Genomic DNA, 22,259 nt, shown 5'->3' on the forward strand with positions numbered 1-22,259 from the left:
TCATGGGAACTGGCCAAGGGGTCCTATATTAGCAGGGCCTTGAGGCCCAGGAGGGGACAACCTTTTCCTCATTGGCTCCTGGCTTCAACAACAGCTAGAGGAGCTGGGAGAGGCGAGGGCAGAGAGGCAAAGGAAGGGGGGTTACCCCTTCTCACTCATGAGGGGGCAGTGGCAAGGCCGGGTAGGGGGAAGAGTGGGCCTTCTTGGCCAGCAACTGGTAGAAGGGCTTGGGGGTCTCCCAGTCTTCGTCTTCGCTGCTGGAGCTGTCCTTCACGATGCGGTTGTGCTGGCGGCTAAACCTGCGAGCTTTGATGCTGGGGGAGACAGTGGCAGGACAGGCAGAGGTTCCTCACCCACCTCCCAGGCATCTCTGTCCCACTCCTAGTCCCCTGGCCCCAGCAGTGACCAGGGCCTGGACTGAGGAGGAGGCCAGAGTCTTAAGTCCTACTGGGCAAGCCTCTGGCCTTCAAGTACCGGTCTACAAGATGAGACTCAGCCAAAGACTCTTTGCTGGAGTCCCATACTCCTTTGAGGATCTGTTGAAAATTGTGCACATACACCTGTATTTCAGGGGCCAATTCAGAAACGGACAGGTAGCAGCTCTTTGAAGTTGGAGGAGAGGGCTGGCAGGTTAGCTCACTTAGTGTGGTGCTGATAACACCAAGGTGAAGGGTTCAGATCCCCTTACTGGCCAGCCGCAAAAAAAAAAAAAAAAAGAAAAGAAAAAAAGTTGTTGGAAGTGGGGGAGGGAGGGAGGATGGGAGAGAAGGAAGGAAGGAAGGAAGGAAGAAGCCAAGCAATAGGAAAATAAAACCATGCTCTGAGAAACTGTGTAGCAGAGAAGGGCAAAAGAAATTGAGAGCCCTGGGGTCCAAATCCCCAATTAAGCTATTTGCCCTTCTTAGCTCTCCACCTTTGTTAGCCCCAAGTCTTTCATAAAAATTTGCAACACACAAAACCCTCAGCCCAGTGAGCTCCCAACCTGTTTCCAATACCATGAAGCTTAAGGCTATAAAAATCAGTGGAGGGGCCAGCCCCGTGGAGCACTTGGAAGAGTGCAGTGCTTGGGAGTGCAGCAGCGCTCCCACCGCGGGTTTGGATCCTATATAGGAATGGCCGGTGCGCTCACTGGCTGAGCGCGGTGAGGGCGACACCACACCAAGGGTTGCGATCCCCTTACCGGTCACAAAAAGAAAAAAAAAAAAAAAAAAAGTGGAGGATTAAGGATCGGGCAGGCTCCTCTACTCCACCACCCACACCTGCTGGGCAGGAGCTTCTTACCAATATGGTCTCCGCTCCTGCTCGGTCATCATCTGCCAGAGCTGGGCCAGCTCCTTGGTGGCAGCCGTGGATGCAGTCCCAGGACAGGCTCTGGAACAGGAAGGAGGAGGAAGAGGAGGAGGTAAGAAGAGGCCTGCAGGATCCCCTGGCATGGTGGAAGCCATCAGTGTATCCACATGAAGGTCCCTTGCCCTCCTGGAGCATCAGTTTTCCCATCTGAGAACTCAGATCTTTTCTATCCCTGTCAGCCTGAAAGGCCTCCATTATGTATTCTAGAGCTGAACAGTCAAAGAAGGGAGATGGATTCAACAGTTGTTCACAAAGGAGCCCCCAGAGTCCCAGAGAGTGCAGGGAACCTGTAGCCACCTCCCCTCCCCTGGTACCAGCTCGTGGTACACAGCTTCTTCTCTGCTGTGGCTTTTTTGTTGTTGTTGGGCAAGGGGGTGGGGGTGGGGTGCATCCCTTGGCTTCAGGCCTGGCAATGACTGGTTCGATGTTAGGCACCTGATCTATCAGTCAGCCCTAAGAACTTTTGTGGGAAACTCTAGAGACAGGAGCTCCCCTCCCACAGGGAGTGGGAGGTAGGACATAAGCCTGAGCCTCCTGGGGGTTAGCCTGGCCCCAATATGGTCCAGCATGCTGGAGAATGATGTCAGCCTGGAATACAGCAGAGCTGAGAGAGGGGGACGAAGGTTCCAGAAGGCATTGTTGGATCCTGAAAAACAACCACATCTGAGGGCAGTCTATACGCACTTTTTTTTTTTTAAAGTTATATGAGCCAATTGATTTCATTTTTTTCTTAAGTCTAAAGTTGCTTGGGTTTCATTGCTTACAATTGATAGGCCCTGACTACTACAATGGGGCCAGGTTCGATTCTTGGGGAGAATTGTCTGGGAAAGCGTTGGTGGGTTCCAGGAAGGGGCAAATAATTTGGACAGCAATGAGGAATCACATGGTGTGGGGGGACAGAAAATGAAGGTGGGGCCTTGCCCACGGCCAAAGAGGACCCCTGACCCACCGGATATACTGCTTCCGGTTCATCCTGCAGAACATGATGAAGCCGTTGACACACTTTTTCTTCATCTGGGTGGAGCAGGGGACTTTCTTGTTCTCCTTGGGCTTCACGGGGCCCCTGCCTGCCCGGCCCTTCCTGGCCTTTCTTCCAGCTGTGGGCAGGGTTGAGGATCTCCGGGTGGGGGTCCACGTATAGTCTCTGTCCTCGCCACTGGAGGACTGCAAGCCCTCAGGGTCGGCCCGCATGTCCTGGGTGTGAGAGAGAGATGAGAGAGGGCAGGAGACGCCTGCCCCACCTCAGCAGATATTCCTCTCACCTCTTTTTTTTTTTTTTTTTTGTCGTTTTTTCATGACCGGCACTCAGCCAGTGAGTGCACCGGTCAGTCCTATATAGGATCCGAACCCGCGGCGGGAGCGTCGCCGCGCTCCCAGCGCAGCACTCTACCAAGTGCGCCACGGGCTCGGCCCTTCCTCTCACCTCTTGCTGCCTCCACTTGGACTCTGTGTTGGTGTCCTTCGATATGGCGCTGGACAGCACCTTGCTGTTCTCACTCAGTGAGAGGTAGGAGTGGTCCAGTGAGACTGAGGACTGGTACAGGTTGTGGGAGTTGCGAGGGTCTTCGGGAGCTTCTGAGGGTATGTCCTGGGCCACAATGAGAAAGACAAGAGGGGATGGGAGGAAGACAAGCAGTGTCCCTTCATCCCCCCACTCTCTGTTGTTCTAGGATATAATATGAGCATTACAAACATCTCAAAGAAAAAAAAGGCAACCTTATGGCCGGCCCGTGACTCACCTGGGAGAGTGTGGTGCTGAAAACACCAAGTCAAGGGTTAAGATCCCCTTACCGGTCATCTTTATTTTTTTTTTTAAAAAGGCAACCTCATCTCAGCACCCTTGGACATAATGTTCTGAAGTTCCCACAGAGGGCCCAGATTGGACTCGGCATCTGCTTCCTATTCTTGGGCAATATCTCTTAAGCCTGTCAGTTTACCAGTCCTTAGTAGCTGTGATGCCTTGGGCGAGTCTTAACTTGTCTGAGCATTGATTTCATTGACAAAATAGTGGTCACAAAATATGCCTCGCAAGATTGAGAAGCACCTTGCAGAGTGCCAGACGCTTACTTAGAGCTCTGCTAATGGTGTCTATTTTGTTTCTACTACCAATTTAGCTACTCACTGAGGCAATACTGGAGGAAGAATCAGTCAGGGACTAGAACTGGGGCTGCCTCTCCACCAGAAGATGACTTCCTGGAGTGGATGGTAGCTATAGAGGTTAGTCTAGAGCCCCAGGAGGGAGGCAGTCCTGGGTTTTGATCTCTATTCCAACTGAGGATTCCTAGGATCCCTCTTCTGATCTCCCCTCATCTGTAAAGTGGGATCACAAGAGACCCTGCTTCAAAGAGTAGTTTTAAAGGGCTGGCCCATGGCTCACTCGGGAGAGTGTGGTGCTGATAACACCAAGACCATAGGTTCGGATCCCATATAGGGATGGGCGGTTCGCTCACTGGCTGAGCGTGGTGCTGACACCACCAAGCCAAGGGTTAAGATCCCCTTACCGGTCATCTTTATAAGAAAAAAAAAAAAGAGTAGTTGTAAAATTACATGGGATCTTTTTATGGACACCTGATAGCTTTTAGCTTTTATCCTTTTTCATTGCAAATGCCCAGCACAGAGCTGGGCATCTGGTGACCAGCAGTGAATGTTCAAAGTATGGGCAGATGAGTGCATAGAGGTGGGTGAGTTTTTAGAACAATGAGGGGAAGCATGAGAGGATGGACAGGTGTGTAGGTGGGTGGGAGACAGCTGAAAGGTGGAGGAGATGGACAAGTGAATAAAGTAGTGAGTAACGTGTGTGGAAAGACAGATGGATGTATCTGTGGACAGATGGACAGACAATGCCTACCTTCCTCTGTGGTGCTCCAGGCATGCAGGCAGAAGGTGAAGACTCAGGATCTAAGAACACTTCTTCAAAGAGAGCTGTCAGGGAGGGAGATCAGAGAGTTCACTAGAAGGAAAATGTTTCTCTCACGGTATCATGCCTTGGCCCTGCTGTCCCCACTAGCTGGAATCCCCTTCTCTGGCTTTCTTCTTTGGGATCTCCTACCCCACATCCAAATCTGGCTCACAGGCCAGCTTCCTGGAGCACCTCCAGCCCCTGGGCAAAGCAACCAGCTCCCTGCAGTGGGCTCTTAGGAGCCTTCCACTCATCCCCTGCTAGGCTGTGGGCACCTTGAGGCCAGGCCTGGTGGGATTCACCTCTGGGTATCCAGCATGGCCCAGCACAAGCCTGAGCACCTGGTGAGCATCACCATATGAATGAACCAGGCATGAGATCTAGCACTGAATGCTCACCTTGGGTCAGATACTCAGTGCCATCCTCCAAGATGTGTTCTGGCAGCAGTTTGCCCGGGGAGCTGAAGAGGGAAGGGCTAAGTCCTAGGATCTCACTTGGGTGGCCTGTCACACTCCAGATATCGATCTGGGGATGCCCCAAGGCCAGTGGGCTCCCTGAAAAGGAAACATCAAACTCGAGGATATGATCAGAGATTGACCATATCTCTCCCCCAACACAGAAGCTGGCTTTGAGGAGATGGTGCCAGACACTGGGGAAAGATGACTGTTGATTTCTCATTTTGAGTTCTTGGTAGAGAAAATTAAGACAGAAGGGTGACCATTTAGCTCAGTTGGTTAGAACATGGTGCAGGTAACACCGAGGTTCAGGGTTAGATCCCTGTACCTGCCAGCTGCCAAAAATAAAATAAAATAAGCATGATGCTTGGCCTTATGTCAGGGATGGCAAAAAAATCCACAATATTATAATGTGCCAAATCTGACAAACTGATTATAGCTGCCTGCAGCTATATGTTAAGAAAGATTCATGGGCCAGCCCGTGGCTCACTCAGGAGAGTGTGGTGCTGATAACACCAAGGCCACGGGTTTGGATCCCTATATAGAGATGGCCGATTAGCTCACTTGGGAGAGTGTGGTGCTGATAACACCAAGGCCACGGGTTCGGATCTGTATATAGGGATGGCCAATTAGCTCATTTGGGAGAGTGTGGTGCTGACAACACTAAATCAAGGGTTAAGATCCCCTTACCAGTCATCTTTTAAAAAAAAAAAGAAAAAAAGAAAGATTCATAGACCATGTCTTGGCTCAGGGGCAAGGGTGATGATTGATTAGAGCAATGTCTGCCACAGCAACTGATGAAAAAGTGACAGCAGGCACACTGTGCGTTTGCCATTCCTGTGTTTAGTGGATCTCCACTCTTTTTCCCACTTTCCCCTTCCATAGACATCCTCAGAAGGAAGGTACAAGAAAGCCCCACATCAGCATATAAGGAGAAGAGACAGAATTCCAGTCACCATGGGGGCTGCTCCCTGGGGTCCAGACAGGAAGCCAAGGATCAGCGTCTGGAGACTCCTTATCCATCTCCTCACTGGAATCGTAGAGCACCAGCTTCTGCCTTCAAGAGATGGAATTCAAGAGGCAGACATAGGGCCCTGGGCTGGGGATTGCTGTGTGATCCCTTCAGGTGTCTCAGTGTGGCCAACTGTGAAGTGAGACATGGGTGGGCTCCCTGCTGGCCCCTGGGGGAGTACTGGGGGCAGAAAGCTTAATCAGCTGAGGCTCCCTCAAGCAGTCTCAAGTCTCGTGAGCAAAGACAGGCTGGTAAACAGACACTGACAATATAGGGGGAAGTGCTATGATTGAGGGGCTTTGAGGAGTATGAAGGAGTGGGTAGACAGAAAGGAAAGGAGGACCACAGTGAGCTCAGCCTGAAGGAGGGGGAGTTTTCCATATGGACAGGGGAGCTGGCTCTCCAAGAAGAGGGACCAGAGTGTGAAAAGCCCAGCAGAGGCCAGGGCATGAAATGGTGAATATTTGGTGGTGTTAAGTATAAGATTCATGGGTGAAGGTCAGAAGACAGGGCTGATAAGGTGAGTTGGGGGCCACAGAAGTTCCCAAATCTAATTAAGATATTTGGGCTCTACCCTAGGGGCACTGAGGAAGAACTTTAAGCCATGACTGACATGGTCAAGGTCTGTGTGTTAGAATAGCCACTTGGTCAAGTGAGGACAGGCTGGAGGGGCGAGATGGGAGGCAGGGGGACCAGTGAGGAGGCCGGGGCCACAGTCCAGGAGATGGGAAGTAAGGCTTTCCTGTGAGCTCACCACTACCGGCACAAAGCTAGGCACACAGCAGTGCTGGAGAGGCCCCAACAGAGGATGTAAATCCATCTCATTTCTCACTACCCCTCAACCACACCAGACCAAACCCCTCAGCCCCACCCACTTAGCGCCCTTGGGTTCCCTTACCTGGGGCAGGGCTGTGTCTCAGCACCTTCCAGGGCCACAAAGGTGGGAGAAGGCCTATTGTCCTGGGCACCATTTTGGCAACAGCAGCCTAAGGGGGAAAATCAGAGTGACCACTCTGTGGATTAAGCCAGATTCCAGGACTCCCAGACACAGGGGTGGAAGAAGTGCCAGGTTCTGCCTGCCACATGACCTTCCACTGCCCAAACCCACCAAAACCTCAGGCTGCAGGGCCTCTGCGTGAGGCTGATGGCACCCCAAATTGCCCCCAGGTTTCTTGAATACCACATCCCTATCAGAAGCTATAACATCCTGGGCCAGCCCATGGCTCACTTGGGAGAGTGTGGTGCTGATAACACGAAGGCCATGGGTTCGGATCCCCATATAGGGATGGCCGGTTAGCTCACTTGGGAGAGCATGGTGCTGACAACACCAAGTCAAGGGTTAAGATCCCCTTACCGGTCATCTTTTTAAAAAAAATAAAAAATAAAAAAAGAAGGGACCGGCCCATGGCTCACTCGGGAGAGTGTGGTGCTGACAACACCAAGGCCACGAGTTCGGATCCCATATAGGGATGGTTGGTTAGCTCACTTGGGAGAGCGTGGTGCTGACAACACCAAGTCAAGGGTTAAAATCCCGTTACCGGTCATCTTTTAAAAAATAAAGAAAGAAAGAAAGAAAGAAAGAAAGAAGCTGTAACATTCTTAAATGGATTAATGACAAAGACAATGATAATAGCAAACAAGTATATAATGCTTACTACGGCCAGCACTGTTTTAAACATTTTATGCACTATTCAATAACGCTTTGCTGAAGGGTACCATTATTATATCTATTTTACAGGTAAGTAAACTGAAGCATTGAGATATCAAGTAACTTGTCCAAGGTCACACAAATAGCAGGAAGATCTGAGAAGCCCTCCCTGACCCCCAGGCCCAGAATCCTCTGGGGCCCACAACCTCCTGGGCAACCCTAGGAAGTCTGAATCACTCAGGACTATCTGGTGATGTGGGTGACTCCTTCACTGGACTGCAAACTTGATCACTGATTGTCACCAGCACCCAGCACATGGCCTGGCACAGAGGTGCTTAAGGAGTTAGGGCTGAATAAATGAATAGAGGAGTAAGATGACTCAAGGCCTTGCAGCCGGTCCGGGCCTTGTGTTCAAATCTCCCTCTCTCTCACCCAGCTCTCTGCTGCATGTACCATCACACCTTTTCCAAGATGGCACAGTTATAGGCAGACAGGGAGAGACAGACTGGCTGTTTCAAAGAAAGCCTAGTGAGGAAGCTCTGCCCTTATCCCCAGTTCTTTGACCTGAAGCTTGCATGTGAGGGTGACACTGATGTTATTCCACCTTCATACCCACAACAGAGCCTGAAATGAAGAAGAAAATTGGGAACAAGACGGTAAGCTCCATGAAGTGAGAGTGTCTATCTGGTTCACCACTGTATCCCCAGCTACTAGTATTATGTTTAGGACACAGCAGGTGTCTGAAAAATAGCATCGAAATGAAAGACAAAATTAATGGTGAGGAAAGAGACCAACTTGAGATGTCACGGTAGACGATGTTCTCAGCCATATCCAGCAACGTCAGCTGGGATCTTCCTTCTTTTCTGCCACCTTGAGATGAGGATGGTGCAGCCTTGGGGTGACCACAGGAGTCGGGGCATCTTGGAGGGGTGGAGGTCCCCCCGACGTCTCCTCCTTTCTGTTCTAGGGTCACCAGCTTCTCAGGCTTGTCCAAGGCCAGAGAGCGGCGAGGCTTCTGGGCCCGGGTCTGATGTCCTGTAAGAGTAGAGAGATGTGTGTCAGAGAATTCTGGGGGCTTCCTGACTGTCACCAGACTATGGCTCAGGTGGGGGCCTTCTTTGCTCTGGACCTTACAACCTGTTTCCAAGCTTTGCCTGACTTGCTCATTCACCAGTCCTTCTAGGTATGCCCAGATCCTCAACTAGAGTTCACTCAGTCCAACCCATTTCCACGTTAGTATCACCTTGTGAGCTTTAAAAAAATATTGATGCCTGGGTTCTATCCCAGACCAATGAAACGTCCTGATTTCTTGGGTGTGAGTGAGGCACAGGCATAGTTGTTTTTTTTTTTTCTTTTAGCACCCTAGATAATCCAGATGTGCAGCCAGGGCTGGAAATCACCAATTAAGTCCAACTCTCATTTTAAAGACATGGAAAATGAGGCCCACAAAGGGGAAGGGAAATATAGTGAGTTAGTAACATAGCTGGGGCCAGACCTAGGAGCTTTGCTTCCCACACTTGGATCTTTCCACCACCCCACACTCCCTGATGCCCTGCCCCAGTGATGGATGACTGAGCACAATGACAATCAATCATAATAATGGCAGCTTCCATTCCTTGAGCACTGGCCATGTGCCTCTCATTTCTATTTGTTTGTTTGTCTGTTACACACTGTGCAACCCCCTTCAGTGCTCACAGCCCATAGGTAAGGAGGCTGGGCAATGGTTTGAGGCTGCAGTTTCCTCTGGCATGGGTAAACTAGTGCCTCTCACTTAACCATTACTTGAGCAGTATCTATACAGGCTCTTCTATAATCCTTAAGGCCACCCTGTGGCAGGTGCTACCATTTCCAGATGAGGAAGCTGAGGCTCTGAGAAGAGTGACCTACTCCAGGCTTCAGAGCTAGTGCTAGGAGGAGCTAGGAGTTAAAGCCAATCACAGATTGCTCAGTAGCCACCCAGAGTTAAGACAGCCCTGGAGAAGTCCTGCTCCCATCTCACCTCTGCTTCCCGTTTTATGTCCACTGACAGTTTGTACCTGACACTCGGGTCAGCTTCTTCTTCTGAGGTTTCCGGCAGGCCCCCTGAAGACGGGACTTCCAAGAGCACGGGGAGCTGGAGGGGGTGGAGTGTTTCCACCTGGCTGGGCCCGCAGCTGGGTTCTGACCCAGCCCTGCACAGGATAGAGGAGGAGACAGGTCAGATACTCCCCTCCTCATCCGATTTCATCTCCTGCCTTCTCCTACTTTTCAGACAATATTTCCCAAACCTGAGACAGGACAGGTACCTGGGTTGACTTTACCAATGTGGAAATAGGTGCCAGGAGGAGATAGGACTTGTCTGAGATTGCACAGCCCAGAAGCACAAGTTTAGGGCAAAAATTCAGGTTTCCCCAGTGCTATTCTGGCCCTCAGCCAAGGGGGGAAAGATTCAAGTCTTCCCAGATGCTTAATTATTCCCCACCCCAAACCAGTTCCTCCTACCTTCATCAACACAGTGAGGGTGCCACCACCCACCCTAGGGTTGCTCTAGGCCTCTGACCTCTCAATTCTTCCTTGTTAATATCTCCAAAATTTACCCACTTCTGTCCACATTCTCAGCTACAGTGCTACATTGGGCCTTATCATCTCTTGTCCAGACCATTCCTGATGGTCTTATCTGGTCTCCCTAACTCCAGTTTCTTTCTTCATAACCAACCCTCTACACTCCATGTCAAGGACCTTGTTCTAAAAAAAAGAAATCTGATCATGATTTCTCCCTGGCTTACAATCCTTCAGTAATTCTCATCTGCTTTATCTCCCTCCATAGGTGGGAGCTAGAAGCCCTTCAGGACCTTATCTCTGCCATCCTGGTCCCTGCCCAATCTCTCCAGCCTCATCGCCTATCATTCTGCCTGTGTATTTTACACTCCAGTAATGACAGCACCTGGCACATCCAGTACTGCATGACTGGTAGGTTCCAAGCATGGTGCTATGTTTCTTTACATGTATTAACTCATTTAATCCTCATGACAAACACAGAAGGAGAGTGCTAGTGTTAGTCCTTTCTTGCTGATGATGAAACTGAAGCACAGAGAAGTTAAGGTCACAAAGACATGTCTGAGTCAGGAACTGACTCTGGAGCCCAAACATGTCATCTCAATGCTACACAGTCTCTTCAATCACACCCAATGATTTGCCTGTCCCCAAACATTCCACATGTCTCTTCTCATGCCTGCACACTCTTGCTCATATTATTTCTTCTGCCTGCCAGGGTTCCCCCACTTCTCCTACTGTCCTTGAAGGACCAGCTCTAAGGCCCCTCTCCTCTAAGTTCCCACAGCATCTTGCACATCTCTCTGACTTTGTGCCCTCAGCCAGGCTGTGAGATTCTAGAGGGCCTGGATTCGTCTAAGTCACTCGCCGTCCCCAACAGCCAGGATAACACTTGGCACGTAGCAGGCACCAGAAAACATTGGCTGAACTACTTACCCCCAAGTCCACCTTCCCCATTGGTGGTGTGGAACTTGAGCAAGGCCTTGGCTACATCGATGCTTCTCTGGAGGTACTGAATGTAGTACAGGGCATGCAGCAGAATCTCCTTCTGCCCCCAAGAGAAAGACAGGGTTGAGCACAAGAGCCAGGGCCCAATCCAACATAAGGCTGCTGGAGACCAGAGACAGAAAGGTTTCTGGATTCATTCCCTACTCCAACCCCCAACAATTCCTCAGTCAACAGAGAAGTTCCTATTCTGCTGTTTAGCCCTCACTGCGGCCCAATGAGATAGAGTTTACAGCTAGGGAAACTAAGGCTCAGAGTGCTAAAGGGCCTTGCTAAGGTTAAAGAGAAGTGGCAGAGCTGGAATCTGAAACCAGGTCTGCCTGCCTCCTGGTCCACACACTGCTTGGCTTCTTGCCCCTGGCCCTTTGCTCATGCTCTGTTCTCTATCTGCAAAGCCCTCCTCTTCTCTCCACAAACTCCCTCTCCTGGCTTCTCCTCCACTGAGCCTCAGCACAGTGGTCTTCTCTCTAGAAGAGTGCCCACCTCCCTGACCCTCTGGCCCACACCGGGTCAGCTGTCCATCCTCAGCACTCTTGTAACACCCTGGGCCTATTTCCACTAAGGCACTTGCCACACTTTTTTATAATTATCTGTTTACGTGTCATTCTCTCCCATTGACTTTGAACTAGTTGAGGGTGAGACTGTAGCTAACTGACTTCTGTATCCCAAGTGCATGGAATCAAGATGTTGCTCGGCCAAGGACCATGGAAGGAATGAATCTCCCTCCCAGCCCCAAGCATGATGCCTCCTGTCCAGGAGGCTCCACCCATCCAGCCACCCAATGCCTTCTGAGTTGGTATTGGAGACAGAACATAAAAAAGACTACTATTCACTAGGGGGCCAACTAGATATGCTTTTATTTGCCATTGTGGAGCTTACGATCTAGTGAGGCACAGACTTTAATAAACTCTCAAATCATACAAAATTACTGACTGTGCAATAAGCATTTTGAATAAAAGAGTATAACAAGGGATTCTAAAATAAGGGTATCTGGAAAGCCCTCTCTGAAGAAGCAGCATTTACTTACTTATTTATTTATTTATTTATTTATTTATGCCAGTCAAATTTAGCAGTGGAGGGTTGTACAAGGGTACTTCAAAAAGTGAAAAAGTAGAATTGAAAGATAATACAAATCTTTCCATGAACTTTTTTTTTTTTAAAGATGACCGGTAAGGGGATCTTAACCCTTGACTTGGTGTTGTTAGCACCACGCTCTCCTAAGTGAGCCATAGGCTGGCCCTTTTCCATGAACTTTTTGAAGTACCCTCATATACTAACATTAGTGACACTAATGTGAATATGTTCTGATAACCCACTATCATCAGACCAGTCAAGAAGCAGCATTTAAACTGAGGAGTGGAAGGAGTTAGCCTGGTGAAAAGGTGAGAGAACACAATATATATACATTTTTTTTTCTTATTTATTTATTTATATTTTTAATTTTTTTAAAAGATGACCGGTAAGGGGATCTTAACCCTTGACTTGGTGTTGTCAGCACCACGCTCTCCCAATTGAGCCATGGGCTGGCCCTTAATAGTTGTTTTTTAGTGGCAGGCTGGTACAAGCACCATGGTTTAACCAACTGAGCTAGCCAGCCAGTGCCCAATAAGTATTTTTTTAATTGAACTGGGTCCCTAGAATAATGATAAAACACTTAGTAATCTTCCAAACCCCAAATCGAGAAACATGGTCTCATGAGGGAACTTATGTAAAACTGTTCCATAAAACATAAGACAGTCACTGAAATGGTTTAGAGTGATCCATAGAAGGAAGTTATGATCATAGTCAGATCATAATCTAACAGCCAAAAGACCACTGGTTTTGAAGCACCTGGATCCAATCTGCCACTTACTGGCTGTGTAGGGGTTCAGGTCATTTTATTTTTTCAAGCCTTGTTTTTCTCATTTGTGGAATGGGAATAACGATGTTCATTCAGGCTCAGAGGCTTCTCATTAGGACTAAATAAATTAGTGTGTATGAACTCACCCCACATAGAAGCTTATACATTTGTTACCTAATAAATGCTTGGTCAATGATTGAATGAAACCACTTTCACCAGATTCTCAAGAGATTAATGAGAAAAAATATACCTAGACCATGGGTTTTTCAAGAGCAGATGCCATCTTTTTTAGCTTAGTATACCTAATACCAGGCTTGGCAACCATATGGTTGGCATTCACTAAGATGAAGCCTTTGTAAACCGTGAAATAATATATAAATGTTATTACTACTAGTATGAAGACTTTATGCAGAAGGCAATTGGGCATCATCCCAGATCTCAGGAAGGCTCAGTAATTGATATTTCAGGAAGGTTAGCTTGGGGGCTACATCAGAGGTTCAAATCCCAGAGACTTTCTGAAGATAAGATCATCATGTCCTTGTCTTGTCTCAACAGAGGGAATTCATTCAGTCATTCAACAGACATCTATTAAGCATCAAGTGACAGCGTGGTTGAAGACACAGGTCTTTGGAATGAGATACACCTGACCCTCTCTCTCTCTCTCTCTCCCACTGCCATTACCCAGCTGTGTGCCTCTAAACAAATGACCCCTCTGTACTTCAGCTTCTTCAAACCAAAAAATGAGCATACCCATACATATCTCACCAATCTTGTGGGAGGATTAAATGAGAACATGTATATAAGATCCTTAGCACTCAGGGTTTGATACTTAGAACTCTCAATAAGTTGGGAGCAATTATTATTGTTATCTGCTCTAAGCAAGGTCCTGTGGGCAATAGGGATAGAGACTTACCCTTTGTGGCCCTTGCCCTCACAGAACTCTCCATCTAAAGGGACTCAGAAACAAGGAGACAATCTCAGTAATATGCTGAGGCTTTGATGGTCAGAGGGAGAAGCCACAGGATCATAGCATGACATGAATCTAAGCTGCATCCCATGGCTCAGACATGGGAGAGGCAACACACAATAGCTCTTATTAGTTCACTGAGCCCCAGACTGAACATGTCACACAGCCCTGGGACTGTTTGTGATGATGCTCTTCAGGCAGGGACGGATCAATTGGGAGTCTGGACACTAACTGGATGCAGGTTGTATGTGGAGCAGGGGGCCCAGGGTTGAACCTAAAGAAGGATGAAGAGGGAGAAGAAGAGGAATCCTTAGGATAGCAGAGGATAAATGGTAAAGAAAGTAGGCCGAGACCTGGGGAGAAGCCCAAGAGATGCAATAATCTGGTCAATTATAAAAGGTTGCCTGTCCCTTGACTAGACTGTCATTCCTTGAGGGGAGGGACTGTCCTTGTCATCAATGGCTCTCCAAAAGCCTGTTATAGCACCTATGCACACCAAATACTCAAATGTTTGAGTACAAAGGAAAAAATTCCTCAAATATTTTTGAGCACTGTGGTGAGCTGCATAATGCCTCCCCCCAGAGAGGTCCATGTCCTAGTCCCCAAAACCTATGAATATGTTGCCTTATATGGCAAAGGGGTCTTTGCAGATGTGACTGAGTTAAGGATCTTGAAATGGAGTGATTATTCTGGATTGTCTGGGTGGGCCCAATGTCATAAGGGTCATTATGAGAGGGAGGCAGGAATGTCAAAGGCAGAGAAGGCAATGTGACAATAGACAGAGTAGGAGACAACAGAGATCTGAAGATGCTATGCTACTGGCTTTAAAGGGGCCATCATGAGCCAATGAATATAGGTGGCCTCCAGAAGTTGGCAAACAGAAAGGAAACAGATTCTCCCCTGGAGCCTCTCAGAGGAACCAACCCTTCTGGCACCTTGAGTTCAGATCAGTGAGACTGATTTCAGAACTTCTGACCTCTAGAACTATAAGAGAATAAATTTGTGTTGTTTTAAGCCACTACATTTGTGGTGATTTGTTACAGTAGCCTTAGGAAACTCATATAAGCACACACTACTGAGAGACACTTAGGAGGAAGAACCAACATGACCTGGTGGTTGATGGAATGTGGTTGGCAGGGAAAAGGTCAGGGTTAGGGCCAGGCAAATCTGTCCCAAACACCCACTCTTCTGAACCTTTCTAAAGGCAAGTAGCGCATTCCAGCTAGGATCAGTTATTCACGTGTTAGAACCTTTATCTTCCTGACCAGATTCTGAGTTCCCAGAAGATAAAGACCAGGTCTCAAGTTTCTTTGCCTTCCCTTTTGTAACCAGAACAGCTTCTGGCATCCAACAATCTTTCCATTAATGGCTGATGAAGGAATGAATAAATGAATGAATGAGAGGAAATATAGCAAGAAAACATCACACTAAGACTTCAAGATCTCTGGGTTTCATATTAAGTTATTCCCACTGAGAGCAAGGTGTTAGCTCAGCACTACATACGTTTATTGAGTAGACTATGGGAACATACAGAGAACCCTTATCTATTCCTACCTTGTAGAGATGATAACCACAGGTCACAAAACAAGGGAGCCAACGTTTATTCAGGGCATGCTATGTGCCAGGCCTGTCATGGCTATTATGTCATTTTGGTCTCACAATATCTCTAGGTAGCAGGAATTATTTTTCCTTGTTTTGCAGCTGAGAAACCTGCGGCTTAGAAAGACTGAGTAGTTGGGCCGGCCCGTGGCTCACTCGGGAGAGTGCGGTGCTGATAACACCAAGGCCGTGGGTTCGGATCCCATATAGGGATGGCCGGTTAGCTCATTGGGTGAGCGTGGTGCTGACAACACCAAATCAAGGGTTAAGATCCCCTTACCGGTCATCTTTTTTAAAAAAAAAAAAAAGAAAAGAAAAAAAGAAAGACTGAGTAGCCTGAGGGACCTGCCCAGAATTCTGCAGCATGAAGCTGGAGGGCCCAAACCCATGGCTGTTTGACTCCCGAAGTAATATCCCTTTCCACTCCCCCTGCATCCTTTCCAAAAAAAATCCCCCAGGCTTGGGATCACAGACTCACAGAAGTTCCCATTCAGAGCAGGACCATTCCCATTTCAAGGCTATCGGTGAAAGGGTCTCTTTAAGTTTCCCAGGACAGCTTTACATGCTTACTGCTCTTTTAAGACCTGCCTCCCAAATCTGCCTCCTTTCCTCAGTCCCCATACCTTCGTGAGCTTTTTGGGACCAGTCTTCAGGGCCACGGGCAGCAGCAATGCCAGCTCTTGCAGTTTTCTGGCATGGTTTTTCTTCTGCTTCCTGTTTGGGGACAAGAGCTATATTGGTTAGAATATACAAAACTGGGCCGAGCCCGTGGCGCACTCGGTAGCGTGCTGCGCTAGCAGCGCGGCGATGCTCCGGCCGCGGGTTCGGATCCTATATAGGAATGGCCGGTGCACTCACTGGCTGAGTGCCGGTCACGAAAAAGACAAAAAAAAAAAAAGAAAAAAAAAAAAAAAAAAAGAATATACAAAACTGAATTTAGCATCTGACTTCCTAACCTCCTGTCTCAGTGTTCCCCATATCGGGGCTGCCCATCCGACCCCACTCTGGGGCATCCAAGACAGAATCTGAGGCATCATTTGAACTCATTGGTCTCCCTTACCCCCTTGACCAATCAATCACAAAAGCTCCATTCCTCCTATCTCCTTTTCTTCACCCTTATAGCCCCTGCCCTAGTCCATATGTTGACATCCTTACAGATCTCCCAGTCCCCCATCTGGCCACCTCCATCCACACTCTCTACTAGAGTCAGGGTGATCTTTCTGAAACACAGTCTGACTACGTCACACCCTTGTTTCAAACCTCTCAACGCCATCCCATTCGTTGTTAAGGATCAAGTTTAAACCCCTAACGTGGCTTGTAATGCCTTTAATGGGCCTGGCTGATTATTCTGGTCTTATTTCTTTTGGCTCTCTCCCATCAACTGACCCTCACTCTACAAGACAGGTGAGGTACCTTTGCTGAGGTTCCCCAGCTCCTGTGCTCACATGTCTCTGATCCCTGCACTGAGATGTTAACAGAGTGGGGGACACCACTGAATCCCTAGCATCTAGAACAGGGTCTGGCACATTACAGCAACTCACTGCACATTTGCTAAACGAATGAATAAATAAAGGCATAAAAGAAATTGACTCCTGGGAAGCTGCAGAACTTCCAGAGCCTAATCCCTGAATCCATAATTCATAATATACCCATGCACACACACCTCCACCCCTCTCTCCTAACAGATGGAGAAACAAAGATGCTAGTGCCCCTCTTCCAAATTACACACGACTGTCACTGCTCATTGACTCCTTGGTGCCCAAACACTTTCATTGCCACCAGTTCTTGTCCCATCTTCCTTCAGGGCCCAGCTCAACTGTTACCTCCCTTGTCTTCCTCCCACACTCTGAATGTCCATAACACTTTTTGTTACCTGTGGCACCTTCCAGCATGGCTAAGCCAAAAACACTCTCTTGATTACAGATGTATGCTTAGTGCTGACTCACACACGTGGAAAGGGAGAAGAATCATTCAGTTACTGCCTTCAAGGAGATGGGTGTGCGGTATGGTAGACACATTTATCTCCCCAACCAAACTCTAAATTCCTAAAAGAATCTTTCTCACTCATTCGTTCAACAATTACTTATTGACCACCTACTATGTGCCAAGAACTGTGATAGATGACAGGAACAAAAGTATAAAGTACAAATATAATCTTTTCTTCTAGAGCTGACAGTATAGTCAGTAATCAAATTGTCACAAAAACAAACATAAAATTGCAACTAAGACTAGAACAAGCTACGCAATTTGCTCGGATGAGGAGGCATTGCAAATGGAAATGTGGGTCCTCTTGTTTGAAAATAAAGAATTTCAAGATGGCATGATCAGAGCATTAAACCAGGCATTGGGCCCTTCTAAGTGCAAGGCCCTCTGTGACTACACAGGTTGCATGCCTATGAAGTTGACGTTGATGAGGACAAGGAGAAGTGTTGCTTGGTGTTATGAAAGCTTGTATTAAGGGGCTTTGACCTAATCAGTGAGGTCTTTCCTGAGGAAGTAGCTTGACCAGAACCTGCTCTGAAGGATGAGTTCAAATGTATAGGTGAAGAGGGAAAAAGAACATTCCAGATAGAGGGAATATGTGCAAAGGCCCTGTGACACAAGAGAGCATGGAGAATTCAAAGGAAATAAAACTGGAGTGTCTGGAGTGTCTGGAGCACAGAAAGCAAGTTCTGTGGGGTGTAGAAAAGGCTAGAGAAGGAGATGGTCTGGATGAGGCAGGGACTTGTAGGATTATAGCACAGAGGAGTTTTGCCTTTATCCTGAGACCAATGGGAAGCCACTAAAGGGCTACTTACAGGAGATGACATCATTAGTTCGCCTCCTCAAAATGTTTATGAACCCAGGAGACTGTACAAACTAGTCAATTGAATGAAGGAATGAAAGAAAAAAAAAAAAAATCACCAATTGGTCTCCAAATTACTTCCCAGTAGAAACCATAACCTTGAGAGGAAGAGATGTTGGGGTGCTAAACTTAGAGAGAAATTTAGTAGGCTGACCTCTAAAGTCCTATCTATCCCTAATATTTATTTTTTGCATACCACTTTTCGTCTGTTCTAGAGGGGACTTTCTAGGCCCCAGCAAGAAACAACATAAGGAGCAAGGAAGAAAAAGCATCCAGGTCTATTTAAGTTCAAGGTGTTATTTGACTATATCTAAGAGGGCTTCATATCATCCCTGGGTATTTACTCTGGGTTTTGCAAAGTACTGGAAGAGCCTTCTGGGCAAACACAGAAGTAAGAAAAAAAAAAAAAAATCTGGAAGGAGCAAAAAAGTGGTTAGGAATCCCCAAACCTTGGCACCCTCTGGGCAGCAGTCCTGAATAAGAACAACCTGGGCTCTGTTCTCAGGTGCCTTCAGGAGCCGAGTAAGCCCTTGTGATGCTGCCTCTTTCCTCACAGTCTCCGTAATTTTCACTACTAATCCCAACTCTACCCTTGGTGTCTGCAGGGAACAGGTCAGCTCCAGCCACATGGGTCCTCTGTTTCTTTAAACGGCCAAGTTTATTTCTGCCTTGGTGACTTTATTATTCCCTCCGCCTGGGATGTTCTTTCACCCTGAGTTTTGCGTGGCTTGTTTCTTCTTTGCCATTCAGCACTTAGCTTAAATGTAACCTCCTTAGAGAGGTCTTTCCTAACCACCCAGTCTAAATAAGCACATTGTCACATCCTCTATCATTTATCAGCATCTGAAGTCTTATTTCTTTAATTAATTATTGATTGTAAATATAAACTCCATTAGGGCAGGGTTTTTTATTTACTGTTATGTCCCAAGCTGACTTACTCATTAGGCACAGTAAGCACAGTGTCTAGGAGCTGTGATACATTTAGAGGCTCATGAAAATGTTTCACTTTCTTTTAAATTAGAAGAAAAAATGAGGGCTGGCCTGTTGGCTGAGTTGGTCAGAGCACAGCCTTATAACCCAAGGTCCCGAGTTTGGATCCCATACCAGCCAGCTGAAGAATAAATAAATAAAATGAATTACTTCTTAGCCTTAAAAAAAAAAAGAGGAAATGAGTATAATCAACCTGTATATTTGTCTTTATATCAATGCTATCGTAAATGATAATTTATATATATGTGTGTGTGTATATATATATATATATATATATATATATATATTTTATGGAGGAAGGGGACCAAGAAGGCAAAATTACCCACAGAAGTCATAATGCAGCCCTGGCTTTATATCTAGCTTCTCAAATAATGACTGGCATTTAGTAGGTGCTCAATAAAAAAATTATTGAATTAATGTATCCTGCTTCCGTCTTGTTATGATGGCCCCTTTTCCAGTGGCAAATGACTCTAATTCCTGAGTTTCCTCTTCCCTTCACTAATCAGCCTAAACACACCCTAGTTACTTTACTGTTTTTGTTTTCAGTGGCTGGCTGGTATCTGCTGGCCAGTACTGGGATCCTAACCCCTGATGTTGATGTTATAACACTGTGCTCTAACCAACTGAGCTACCTGGCCAGCCTCTAGTTAGTCTATTTTATAGGAGCTAGAAGGAGCCCTAATCAAGGGCCAGTCCAAATTTCTCAGATTAGATATGGAAAAAACAAGGTCCAGCCCTAATTTGCTTTAATATGTGAAGGAACTTAAGAGTAAGAGCTACCCCAAAGTGGCGCAAAGCAGGGGAAGTCCTGAGAGGTGGCATAATAGTTAGTTATAAGCTCCAGCTTTTGAAGCACAGAACAGGATTTAAATCCTAGCTCTGCCACTTGCTGTGGGATTTTGGGCAAGTGCTTTCATCCCTCTGAGTCTGTTTTTACCTCATTTATAAAAGGGAGGTGGCTAGGAAAAATCTGACCTTGTCTGAAAGGTGTTTAGCATAGTACCTGGTACACAGGGAATGCTCATGAAATGTTAGTTCAGGACAGTAATTTGTCAGAATAATGTAGGGGTAAGGGATGTTGGAGCATGGGGTAGAAGAATTATATTGGATGACTATGGTTTATTTTATTTTATTTTTTTAAATTTTTTTTTTCTTAAAAGATGACCGGTAAGGGGATCTTAACCCTTGACTTGGTGTTGTCAGCACCACGCTCACCCACTGAGCAAAACGGCCACGGCCTCGGCGCTCCCAGCGCCACACTCTCCCGAGTGAGCCACGGGCTTGGCCCGATGACTATGGTTTATAGTCATAGTTTTTGCTCGACCAACATCCAATCCCACCTCAATTTTCCTTTGGGCAACCACTCCTCCTCCACTCTCAGTCCAAGTGGTTCAGAGAGACTGACCCCATCTTCCCCTTCCACTAGGAAGCACAGAACCAAGGTCAAGCCAAGAAGAGTCATGGTGATTGGTTCAGGGTTGGAGTTGTGACCCCCGGTTTAGCCAATCAGAGTCAATCAATCTTGGAAAGAGGATCTCTCTGCTGGAGTTGTCAAGTTGGCAACATATGGACCTGGAGCTGCTGAGAATCATCTTGCCCTCCCAAAGGGAGAGCCTGCATGAGAAGGAGGGCAACACAGACAATAGCAGAGCCAAGAGAGGCAGTTTCCTGGAAACATCATTTAACCCCCACCCTGGAACTGGCCCAGACTGATACCCCTGAATTTTTTGTTTAAATGATCCAATAAATCCCCTTTCATACTAAAACTGGTTTTAGCTTGGTCTGTTCATTGCAACTAAGAGTCTTTATTAATACAAGGACCCCACATTTCAAAAGGGGGAAAAGAGAATGAATTGTTGGTGACCTCTGGGATTCCAGATGGAATGGGCAGCAGGATAAACATTCTTCATTTTCTTCACGGTGCTCCTTCTGAGCACAGGACCTAAGTAGAGAACCTGAACAAAGTATGTGCTTAATTTTGGAGAATAAATGAATGAAGAGATGGCTCAATGGAAAGTCATAGGGGGAAACAGTAGGGGATAAGATGAATTCTATCTATTTTTTTCCTTCTTTTTTTTTTTTGGAGCTGGCTGGTACAAGGATCCAAACCTTCCACCTTTGGCTATTTTTCTTTATCCAGATTTTGGAGGGAGAAATCTCACCTTGCTGTGAAAATCCCCTGTATAAGATTCCTAACACCTTGGTAGGTGCTTGATGGATGAATGAGTATCCATGGATGAAACTCAAAATGTCAAAGCCTGCAAGGACGTTAGAAAAGATCTTTCCCAATCACTTCAGAGTTCTCCCATCTGAAAAATGGTGGGATTATTCACACCTATTTTCTCAAGTGTTGTTGTAAGGATTAACAGATATCACACAAAGAGTTTAGCAAAGAATCTCAGTAAACATTAAATGCTCAAATGCTCAATAAACATTGTTGTTATTGTAATTATTACTAGTATTATTTTTTTGGTGGCTGGGCAGTATGGTTGTTATTACCATTCAGCCAGAGTGGCTGGAGCTATAGGAGAGATGGGGGGAAGCCCTTACCTGCCACTGTAACCCAGTGCACTGTCTCTGGGCTGTTCAGGGAAACACTTGTGCCTGCTGGAACCCCACATCTATAAAGAAGGAAAAAGAATAATTAGTGACCTCTGGGATTCCAGGAGGAATGGGCAGCATGATGGGCACCCTTCATTTTCCCCACGATGCTCCTTTGGGCACCCAGCAATCCCAAAAGAGTCCCCAACCCCCACAAATATGGACTCAGAGCCCCAAATTAAAACCCCAAACCTATAAACTGAAGTCCATGAGTACCAAATTGTAAATCTGGGCCCCTAAATCATGATCCAGACCTAAAACTAAAGCCAGCAAATCCCCAAACTTGACTTCAGAACTTAGATCTTACTAGTGAGATGCCAGACCCTGAGATAGAGACTACCAGGCCTGAAAACTGTGGCTTGAGACCTCTAGACTATGATATTAAGATACTAAAACTATTACTTTAAATTCCCAAAGTGAGGGCTGGCCGGTTGGCTCAGTTGGTTAGAGAGCAGTGTTGATAGCATCAAGGTCAAGGGTTTGGAACCCCTTACCGGGCAGCTGCAAAAAAAATAA

At 46.9% G+C, this 22,259-nt stretch overlaps 1 protein-coding gene and 1 non-coding gene across 2 annotated transcripts; both read right to left on the minus strand.

The window, feature by feature from the left end:
- Positions 1–151: 151 nt before the first annotated feature.
- On the minus strand, positions 152–21,763 carry MEIOSIN (meiosis initiator). The gene is made up of 16 exons (XM_063109866.1): positions 21,693–21,763; positions 20,483–20,587; positions 20,118–20,145; positions 15,931–16,038; positions 10,833–10,944; positions 9,401–9,535; positions 8,160–8,399; positions 6,615–6,702; positions 5,661–5,761; positions 4,648–4,803; positions 4,465–4,467; positions 4,199–4,272; positions 2,774–2,938; positions 2,300–2,544; positions 1,282–1,371; positions 152–314 (listed from the first exon to the last, which is right to left on the minus strand). Exons 1-16 carry the CDS (start codon positions 21,761–21,763, stop codon positions 152–154), a joined length of 1,884 nt encoding a protein of 627 aa, XP_062965936.1.
- On the minus strand, positions 9,033–9,163 carry LOC134389839 (small nucleolar RNA SNORA42/SNORA80 family). Its single transcript, XR_010024799.1, has one exon. It is a non-coding gene; the product is annotated as a small nucleolar RNA SNORA42/SNORA80 family (small nucleolar RNA).
- Positions 21,764–22,259: the final 496 nt, after the last annotated feature.

Source organism: Cynocephalus volans, chromosome 10, assembly GCF_027409185.1.
Source record: "Cynocephalus volans isolate mCynVol1 chromosome 10, mCynVol1.pri, whole genome shotgun sequence".
NCBI lineage: Eukaryota > Metazoa > Chordata > Mammalia > Dermoptera > Cynocephalidae > Cynocephalus > Cynocephalus volans.

Coding starts and splice junctions, on each gene's coding strand:
- MEIOSIN (XM_063109866.1), bottom strand. CDS start 21,763: ATGTGGGGTTCCAGCAGGCACAAGTGTTTCCCTGAACAGCCCAGAGAC. Junction 16,039..20,117: donor CTAAACACCTTTCAGACAAG/GTCAGATTTTTC, acceptor TAACCAATATAG/CTCTTGTCCCCAAACAGGAA. Junction 2,939..4,198: donor CTGGAGCACCACAGAGGAAG/GTAGGCATTGTC, acceptor ATTGTGGCCCAG/GACATACCCTCAGAAGCTCC.